At 39.3% G+C, this 10,941-nt stretch overlaps 1 protein-coding gene across 3 annotated transcripts in view; it reads right to left on the reverse strand.

Moving 5' to 3' along the window:
• SUCO (SUN domain containing ossification factor) overlaps positions 1-10,941 on the reverse strand; it is a 66,841-nt gene that overhangs the window by 32,041 nt on the left and 23,859 nt on the right. For 2 of the 3 annotated variants that reach the window (XM_019530769.1, XM_019530768.1), the window contains exons 4-7: positions 10,633-10,781; positions 6,251-6,391; positions 5,890-6,040; positions 3,213-3,312 (exon numbers count right to left, since the gene is read on the reverse strand). In XM_019530769.1, the coding sequence (XP_019386314.1) occupies positions 3,213-3,312; positions 5,890-6,040; positions 6,251-6,391; positions 10,633-10,781 (541 nt within the window). The remainder of the gene's footprint in view (positions 1-3,212; positions 3,313-5,889; positions 6,041-6,250; positions 6,392-10,632; positions 10,782-10,941) is intronic. The other variant, XM_019530770.1, reaches the window with a different exon arrangement.

A 10,941-nucleotide genomic window follows, 5' to 3' on the forward strand; every position in this document is an offset into this window, starting at 1 on the left:
AAAAGGGCAGCTGGACCCATGTCCTGGTCAGCAAGGGGGGCAGGGGGAGCTCTGATTTTCCATGATAAAGGGTTGGAGGGAAATGCCAAAATTATACAGGTATTTAAAAACTTAAAGACTGAGGCACTGGTAGGCTATGAAATTGCTTTAAGCTTGCAAATATATCAATAAAACATTGTTATCAATTGATACCTATACATAGTGGCATTTCATTTTGATTGGGGGGGGAAAAAAAAAAGTGCAGGAGGAAAAAAAAAAAAAGTGCAGATTTCACAGACATTAGGGCTGGAAGGGACGTTGGAATATTGGGTCCAGCTCCCTAACCCAGGGGCAGGAAGTCAGCTAGGGTCAAAGGATCCCAGCAAGAAAGGCATCTGAATGTTTCTGGAAAGTGTCTAGAGTAGGTGCTTGCACCACCTCTGGAGGGGGTCTATTCCAGGACTTGGACAGTAAGAAGTTTTTCCTTATGCCCAGCCTAAAATGGTCATGGAGGAGTTTGTGAACGTTGGACCTTGTCATCCCTTGGGGCACTCTGGCGAACAGGCATTCCCCCAGATCCTGATGCATGCCCTGATATACTTATAGACTGCCATCAGGTCACCCCATAACATGTGACTTCAGCCTGGAAAAGCACATGACTCAACCTCTCTTCATAACACCTATTCTCTTGTCCTCTGATCATGTGCATGGCTCTCCTCTGGACCCTCTCAAGCTTCTCCACATACTTCTTGAATTGTGGGGTCCAGAATTGGATGCAGTACTCCAGCCGCAGCCTCACTAGGGCCGAGTACAGTGGCAGGATGATATCCTGGGATTTACCCAAGAAGCATCTACTGATGCAAGCCAGAGTTTGGTTTGCTTTACCAGCTGCAATACTGCATTGGTGGCTCATGTTCTTCTTGTGGCCAATCATGACCCCCAAGTCTTTCAGCCACGGTGCTAGTAAGAGTAGCACTGCCAAGCCTATAAGCATGCTGCAGGTTTCCCCGTTCACCCCTTCCAAGTTGGAGTACCACCTTGCATTTGTCAGTATGGAATGTCATCAGGATTGTATCTGCCCACTTTTTGAGCCTATCTAAGTCAGCCTGGATCGCCAGCCCATCCTTAGGTGTGGACAACACTCCACCCCAAAGATTAGTGTCATTGGCAAACTTGGCCAGTCTACTTCTGACACCAGTATCCACATTTAGTTGATAAAGATGTTGAAGAGAACACTCATGACTTACTGGAACTGGTTTACAGGTTTAAACTGGTAAACCAGTCTAAAAATGCTGCTCTTGTATAATAACTTAGCATCCTGTCTTTGTTTTTAAAACAGGAAACTTGGCAGTTTAAAACTATCTTGTTCTTGTATCAGCACTGCAATTTGGCACTGTAAAAGGCCATTCAAATAGTGAAAACATATCCCATGCAAATGTACCATAAAATTTAAGATGTTACACACTGCTGACAAATTCAAGCTTCTCCATCTCTTCCTCCCTCCGAGCTGCAAAAATACAAGTAGTGTTTTTTGCTGTCAGAAATGCCCAAAATGCTTCAGAGATTACTGCAATTGGTGCACTATAAACAACACGTGGCAACACAAAACTGGCAGTGTTCTTGTAAGCAAGAGAGCAGTATACATTTCTGATAGGCAAGTCCAACGATGCTTGAACACTAGTGTTTACTAGTATTAAGAACTTACAAGCTTTCATGGATACAAGTTATATGTACTGAAGTTTAAACCATGTTACAGAAAGAAGATTAAGATTAGAGGGGGAAGGAGGGCCCTCAAAGAAAAAACAAAAACAAAAACAAAACAGGTAATAGCCACACATGCCTCAAGGTTTCTTGCTTATTTATGAGGGGATATGGGATTTTAAGTTGAAGCTTTTCATGGATGCCACTTTCTTATTCAGTTGCAAAGCCAAAGGCATATGTAGGACAATCAAAGCAAGTGCCAATAAAGTTTATTCCATCCAATACTCTCTATGCATTTGTTTTAAGAGCGAGCCAGTTAAACACTTAGTATTAAAAAATATTACTTGGTCCTTCTGTAGCCCTCCAGCTGAAAATTCAAGGCTTAACCATCAAGTTACCAACCAACACGGGGCTTAGGGACAGGCAGAAAAACTTCTAAGTTCTTTGTTAGCTTTGAGATGCAACCTTGAAGTCCAGTTGTTATTGGACATTTATTTCTAGGATAGTAGGAAGCACCAGGTCACTTGAGCAAACAAGGAATCCCCTGTCACAATTCTACAGGACTATAAAAAAGTCTGGCATTTATGCCGATTGTGTACATAATGTCACTATAGTTTTACAGAGATTTTTAACAATGTAAGTTATACTCACTCACTCAACCAGGGAGGGTTGGAAGTGGGTAAGAGCATGTACTCTCAAAGTAGTTTAAAAGGTGGTGCCATCCAGGCCATCCATCAATTTATAGGTAGGGACCCAAATTTGAGACTTCCATTAAAAAAAAAAAAAACTATAAAAATTGGTAGGTCTCTGTGAAAAAGCACATGAATGGCCAGCAAGCAAATTGCAAGGGGAGGAGAATAGTTCTGCAAAAAGAGAAAAGGGTGTGAAGTCCTGGCATCCTGAAGCACAGGGGCAGAAGGCTGGCTTTGTGGCATAGCATGGTAGGCCCCCGCCCCTGCCTCCCACCTCTCCCCCCGATTTGGCCAAGAGTCCCCAGAAGTCCTGACTCCCTGATGGAGACTGACGGATGTCAATCTCTGGGGAGGGGCAGGACTTCCAGGGCCCCTTGGCCACAGGCATTGGGGGGCTGCCACACTTTACCATGGAAGTGGCACCTGACATCACACCAGGACCATGAAATCTGGAGGCAGGCACCACAGACTAGGTATGTCCTCATTTATAGATGATACTAAGCCTAAACCAGCATATGGATTTCAGTGTCACACAAAAGCCCCAACTAATACAATTAAGTTGAAATCCTTGTGGTTTTGATATTTATAGGATATACTGACAAAGTGCTACTGTCTTGCTACTTTGTTCAGGGATGACTAAAAAAGTTAATAAGAAAGTAAATTATCCATTCTTGATTTAGAGAACTGCAGTCAATTCATAATTTTTAGCTTAAAATGGCTTCTCGAAATTCAGAATGGATTTTAGTTTCATCTTTTAAGTTCTACACAAAGTTAGTAAAAAGGTGCAGCAGAATAAAAGTGATCCATATTTAGATCTAAGAAGTTAATCCTGGAACTTACTCTTTTCTTTTTCTACTTCCATAACTTGCTTCTTCCATTCATCAAATGTTGGAATGTCTCCTGGATCCTTTGGGTCAACTTCTCCTGCTTTATAATCTTTCTGCAAAAGCCACACAGGATTTGTTTCCAGATACCAACATTAAAACAGAGAGGAACTGCAGTACTTTCAAAATGCCACACTATTACTTCAACCAAGCGATTGAGATAAAAAAAATATTTCTTAAATATAAAACCCCACAAGTAAAGTGGTAGCAACTCTTAGCAGATTACAGATTCAGATGCATTTTACACAAGCACACTGCACTGAGTCTTGTGTAGGCATGCCCACTCCAAACCTTAAAACTAAAAATCTTGCTACAACCTAAAAGCTGTAGTAAGTGCATTCCTTACAGTGCTTTATTTAGCCTCTAATTACCAGGACACATTTTAGCTTTATTAGAAACATGTAAAACAAAACAACCAAATAACTCGACTAGATACTTGAAATGGTTTAATTATCAGCTTATTTTTATACCTAAAGTTCCTTTAAAAGCGTACCTCTATAAAAATCTTTATAAAACAATGAATGAATATGAACATGCTGTTAAATGCGAAGCAGACGCACAGAAATTCCATTTTATTACTAGTATTTAAGGTAATTCCTCAACAGTTGCTTTGTAAATGCACCCTGTCTAAATTTAAGCAGAAAAAGAGCTATGAATTTTCATGCAACCATCTTTTACAGCCAGAACTCTTCAAAAACAAAAATGGGTCATAAATTGTGTTCCACAGCACTGGTTTTTAAAATGACTCCAGTTTACATTTCAACTTCATGCTTCAGTTGTTGAACTTTGAGGTGGGGGGGAAGTGTGCAACATCTTTAGGTGGACCGTGTCAAAAAATTAGCACAAAGCACATCTTTACACACACGATCTGCTTGAAGTATGTCACCATTTACCCTTAAAAATTCTTCCCGTTTGCCTTGGACAGTAGGAGGCTTATAAAATTAATCCCTTCCTCCCTCCACCAGGTTTTGGCAACATACAATGTTCAATCCAAAACCCAAGTTACAAATTTTCTATGACCATAACCAAATAAGATCAAGGCTATGAAGTTCAATGTCAGTCTTTAAAGCGATTAAATATTTTAAAAGATAGTGTTATCTGAAACATTCTGAACAAATTATTTCAGAACCATTGGAAATCCACGTCTATCAACAAGGAAAATATCCTTATAATAATTATGCTCTGAAAATCATACAAATCTCTTCTACACTCTTGCTTGCAAACTGCAAAGAGTATTTAATTAATTAAGTAGGAAAAATTTAGGGATCTAATCAAGGTCAAAATGTAAAGCCATGGCTGCTACAGAGAAGTGTTTTCTATGCTGCATCACATCACTCATTTAATTCCCCCCTCTTCCCACAACTCCCAAGGTGAAAAAGAGTATAAATGAAGTTAAATTCCCTTCTCCTAGGGAACAGGAAACTCTACAGGACTTGTGTTGCTGACACCACATTACAAAAGGTTTACAAAAGTACATACCCCACAACCAAACACTGAAAAGGAACATGACCAATAATTTTATTCCTCCCTTTAAGTTTTATGCAAACGCATTTAAAGACTAATTTGTTCTCTCCAGTGTCACCAGTAAATGTTACACATACCTAGAAAATGCCAAGATAGCTTTCTCTGAGAAATTGTAAGAATCACAACCATTAATCAAGAAACAATTTATGCCACACAATGTATAGCAATAGAGAAAATGCATATGATGAACAGGATAGACTATAAGGAGTTACACAACTTCCTTTAGACTACTTTCCTGCTACAAGTGTCCTGCCAAGCATGCTGTTCACTAATGAGAAACAGCTAAAGGCTGCGATAAGGCTGGGCCCTTGTATGGGAGGATGTCATCAGAAATCTGTATTTTATCTTTAGTTGCTGTTTAGAAGAACTCTAGCCCCAAAAATCTGAACTGGTAAAGAAAAGCTTCTCATCTGAGAGAAAGGCAGTTTTCTTGTCCAGGTAAAATGATTTTTAGGGCAAAACTAACATTTGGTAAGTGTGCTGTGAATCCCAGCTGACTGCAGTACAAAACTGGAAAGACAGCTAAAGAAGAGAATTGTAAATGAAATCTGAAAAGTAAAAGCAACTCAAAGTGCCATTCAGACACATTTCTTACTAACTAAATGTCTCTAGCATTTTCTAGATCCCTTCCTCAATATCCATTTTGAATAGGACAAAAGGAAAAACACTATTTAACATGTGAATTTTGCCTGCTGGAAGCAAGCCTTATTTTTGCATAGTACTGTCCTTCTAATTATTTAAGAAAAAAAAAAAAAAAAAAAGCCTCATTCATCCCCCTTCTTGGGAGTTTTTTCTTTTTTAAAGTTTCAACAGCATCAGTCCACAGCACTGCCTTTATTGAATCATCTTGCAAAGGACATCAGACAAGCTACAACTCAGATGACTGCTTTATTTCTTAAAATGAAGAAAACATTAATTCTTAAAACAAAAGGGAAATGAGAATCTGATCATTCTACTGGACAAGCAGGGGAAGGGTTCCCCACCCCTTCTCTTTTAAAAAGAACAGAAAGAAAGGGAAAGAAAAAGAGGTTGTTTTGCAATTCATCTTAAAACTGGTTGTATTTACTTAAAATCCTTCCAAGGCATGAATGATAAGTGACGCAGCTTACCTCCCGTTTTAAGTTATCTGAAGCATTCAAAGCAGATTTCTGCTCATCTGTACTTTTCTCAGTTGCTGAAACTTTTGATTCAAACTCTGATTTAGTCTTCTTTCCTTTGCCATGTGAAGAGGAGATATTTTCTATATGTTGACCCACAAGGCTGAAAATGTAAGAATATTAGAAGTTAGCACCTAATCGTATTAAAGCATTGTTCAGTCTTCACATAGTATTTTATACACGATACAAATACGTACAGAGATGGAGACAGAAGCAAGCAGAGCATGTGAAGGACTATATGTTGCAAGGCCAGCACAGCAAAGGAAATTTTATTTTAAAGTCATTCAAGCTCATAACCTACTTCAATACTCACCCCTCTGGTGGACTGACAAAAGAGGAAGGCTCACTCTGAGGGTCAGCCTCAAGTGCCCCACCAATATCACAGTCAGGTTCTGACTGCTCAGCTTCACTAGAGCTGACTACAGGAATATCAGCACTGGAATTTTCTATTGCACTGAAGGGAAAGAAATAATATGCTTTTTACGCTTCTGGTATTGTAAGTACATGCTAAATCAGAGAGGTAAATTAATAAAGCTATTTGAAAGCCAATATGTACAGTACCATAAAAATGTCAGTCAAGCTTAAAAGGATCGGGAGACTTGCAACATGTTTTTTGGAACCACGTTTTCAAACCTACCATTCATAAGAAAAAAAATGCACCTCTCCTCTCATTTGCCACAGTGCAAGCAGCAGCACACAAGGTGCGTTGTACGGAAGAGCTACTCTCAAATCCCACGTTTCCTTTAAGGCATCTCATACTAGAGCAAATAGTACATTTACAAGACAATCTCACACGTTTCATTACATATATGGGAACAGAGCTATAGCAAGCTCATTCATGAAATTCTCAGGGCCAGCCCCTATAGAAAAAACAACAACACTCAGAGCCACTGCAGGCAGCAGTCCTACCACACATATAGGGTCCTTACTGGATCGTAAGTCAGAAACAGATGGAGCAGTGTTCTGCTACATCTGCAAGAGGCAGCATGACAGCACAGGGATGTTGACAAAGGCAGAATTCTCTCCTATACAAGGAGAATCCTTTTCTAAGTAAAGGTCTATAATCTTTCCAAATGCTACCCGAGCAGCAGAAGGGTTTTGCAATCTAGCCAAAAAATCCTGCCCCAAATCTTCTTTTTGTTTTTGTTTTCAAATCACCAGGATGTGAATTTGCATGTGCCAAGTCCAAAAAAGGCTAAAACAAATTGAGTGGCAAGGCTAGTTATCAGCCTTTCAAAAGGAACGGGAAAAAGTGAGACAAATGAAAACTTCTGTTGGGTATTTGTTCAAGTTTCACACTGGTCTAGAAGGGGGACAAACCAGAGGAGAAAACCTTTATTCCTTCTTGCTCAATTCTGCACCCAGGGCAACATGAACCTTGTCACTCCAATATCTTGACACCAGGCTACAAAATGCTTTACCAAGAAGTATGTCAGCAATTTAAATGCCTATCCTTCCAGTCTGCTATTTGTTACAGCCACAATCATAAAAGCAGCAACAAAAACAGATTCAGAGCAAACACAGCAAATTCCATATGGAAGCAGCTAACAGGGAGAATAAGACATCCCAAACCTCACTTTCTTACTGAGGAATGAAGAGATTTGACTCTTTAGGGCACAGAGTACAAACTCCTTATGGAGTTCAAGCACTGTTAAGCTCACTTCTAATGTGAATTTAAATGGATGCTTTAAAAAAAAAAGCCTCTTTGCTCAGACAGCTAAATACATCATGCCTCCGGCACTCGGGACTGTTAAATCCTAAATGTTAAAGTTGAACATTATCTTAATGTTAAATTGCTGGGTCTATTCTTGCCTCTAAAAGATTGCCCAGATGAATGAACATACAAAATGTTAACAGTGATAATTAGGAATTGATCAATTATGGTTTGCATATTAACCAAGAACTGGAAGCAGATTATATTCCATTAGGTTCAAATGAGAAATTTCAAACAGAAAAATTCCTAATTACAATAGCAAATGTCTAAGAGTAGCACCAACTTCACTTCTCCCTCCTTCTCCCCCACCGCCAAGTTTCAAATGTGTACAGATCTCCTCTCCTTACTGAGGGCTAGCAGAAGGCAAGGCAGAAGAGACTGACCTATCCTTGAGTTTATAAGATCATATTCTTTGTCTTAGCCAGATAGTACATATAGTATTTCTGCAAAATTCTCTATAATTCATCTCAGAATAGAGTTGCATCATGATCTCTTCCTTGCCCAAAAGGGACAAGTTGTTCAGCAATAAAAATAGGAGTGAGGAATAAGAATGGCTTTCAAAAGTATGCGTGTGGCAACTGTAAGGTCCAGTACACAAATGGAAAAAGGTAGCTATAATGGAAGTTTGCAGACCAGAATTCTCCCAACAACGATTTAAGGACAACTGTATGACTTTGAAAACTTAAAAACAAAACAAAACTTTAGGATTTTTACTGTTCACTTCCATGCACCCACATTTTACATTGTCCAAAGAAATGCATTACCACTGACTGCACCCTCACATTTCAAGTAAAATCCAATCTGCAAGCACGTACTTCGCTGATTAAAAGATAGTCACCTTCTTCTGCCTCCTGTGTTCAGTGTTGCCAAACCTCAGCATACAGAAACAAAGAATCACCTCCAGAAGTTAAGATCGCTTCTTAAAAAAAAAAAGTCCACTAATTTGAGTCTTTACACTCAATTTCAGCATTTCCCCAATTGTAACAGCTAAAACTTTAAGGAGGTGAAACAAACTTTCTATGAAGTTAACTCCAAAAGCTGATGGTTTCCTTTAAACCACCAAGAACTGACCTAAAAAAAAAAAAAAGCCTCACAAGAACTAACAATTGTAAATCTCACATCAGACAGAATGATCTAAGATAACATTAATTTAAAATGTGTTTTTTTATGCTTAGGTTTGCTTTAAAGAACTTTAAAACCAATTTCTGAATGCTTTATTACCCCATAGTTTCAGATTGCTAAGATTTTTCCTTCCCTCAACCACTGCAATAAAAGACTTTATGAGCACCAATAGACCTAACAGTGATGGGTCAGCAGATAGGTTTTATTCTTCAAGAGAAGAAATATGCTGGAATTTTTGTCTTAAAAAAAAAGTGGAATTTAAAAAGGTATTTGAATATTTTTTCTGACTCGTTAAATTTAATGAAACCAGTTTATTTTCACTTTTTCTTTTAATGTATATAGTCAGTGATTAAGAGAAAATTAGTCTAAGCTTGTGATACATGTGTGGGGAGTGAGGAGTATTTTTTGGGGGAAAGCGGGTGGGGGAGGGGAGATAAAAATCAAGCTTGTGCACAAGGCTTAGCCTTGGAATTTTAGATTGTGAGTTTTATAATGCTCTTCACTTTTTTCTTGCTAGTTTTTTTATACGTCATATTGAAGGCAGCGAGAAGAGCAAAGGCACATAAACCTTTGGCAGGTCAGAGTGCTCCAAGAGCCATTGACAAATTAATACATGTTCCCCTGAGAGTTTGAACATCAGTACAAGTGTTACTGAATTTTAAACAGGATTTCGAAATTTGGTTTAGGAGGAAACTTGGTCTTTTACCACCACTACAGTTTAGCACTACCCTACTGGAGTTGCTTAGAAGTAGGAAATCTGAAAGACTTGCCCTCAAAAGGATGCACAGCCCACTAGTGAAACTGCTAAAGTGCTATTCCTGCCCTACTTACCAGCACAAACATGAAAGTCCTTTATTGTTGCATCCACAAGAGAACAGCCATGTTTCCCCTGAGACAAGCAGCAGGGGCACACTTTGTGCTGCTGCTACTTGTCCCTGGGGAACACCCATGTCATGTGTGCTCTGGTACACAGCAGGTTACCCTGGATGGGGTGGGGGAAGCTGGGGCCAGCAACTATGTTGGACCCAGCAGCCTCACCTGGGGTCCTGCCAAAGCTGCAGCCACTACAGGAAGCATGACTGGCCAGTCAGGCTCCAGTTTTGGGCAGCATGTGCTGCCACCACATGCACTACCCCCACTTGTTTTTGGTGTAGATTTTTTTGACCCCAAGATCTCCCAGGGTCACCCCCCCAAAAAAAACAAACAAAAACAAAACCCCACCACTGAAAAATAGCAGCACAGGAAGCCCCAGTATGTGCAGTGTGTTGCACCGCAGACGGGTCTGTGGCACCACATACTGCACATCTGCACTCATCTGGATGCAGCCTAGGAGGGCAAATGGCCTTACGGGAAAGAAAGGAAGGCTTGTACTATTCAAATAGATTAACCTACATAGAACATATTTAAAGCCTACTACTTTGATAAAGGAGTCTACTTGCTTCCCAGCATTCATCATTGTATTGACTGGTCAAAACTGTTTTGACCAGACAAGCAAGCTATTCTGAAAACACGCATTATTAGAAGTGACAGCATTACTCAAGCCTTGCTGCAATGCGCCAGCATATAAACAGAGTCCCATGTACTTAAATTGGAGAAACTTGTTTTGCAAACTTAACACAATGAAAATAAAGCTCCTACCATGTAGATTTTAGAGTGATTACATGCTTTCAGATGATGTTTTCTTACACAACTATAGACTTGTGAGAACATTATTACTGAAATTAAACTAAACCCCCAACATTTAGAGTGTTACTAATTCTGCTCTAGTAAATTTTAAATGGTGCCTTATTAAAATGAGGAAATATCATTTATGCTTATAAAGACTCAAGTGGTAGGGAAAAAAAAAAAGACCAGCTTACTCAGGATGCGAGACTGGAGAGATCTCTGAGGTAGATGGACTGGAAATGTTTTCAATGCTTGCAGCTATACTAGAAGCAGCTTCATTTAAGTCTACTGAAGGCAGTGGTGTCTCAACCTCAGGTAGACTTAATTCCCCCATTTCTGTAGTCTGTTTGAAATATTAACAAATCAGAGTAAAGTTTGAATCATTCCTGGTAAACAAGCTTGTTTAAGTGTACACTTTTCCTCTCTTAACATAAATAGAACCTAGAAATGTGTATTACTAAAACTCAAGTACCAATGGCCCCCCCAAAACCAATGTACAGGAA

Source organism: Crocodylus porosus, unplaced genomic scaffold, assembly GCF_001723895.1.
Source record: "Crocodylus porosus isolate Cpor-Errol unplaced genomic scaffold, CroPor_comp1, whole genome shotgun sequence".
NCBI classification, from domain to species: Eukaryota; Metazoa; Chordata; order Crocodylia; family Crocodylidae; genus Crocodylus; species Crocodylus porosus.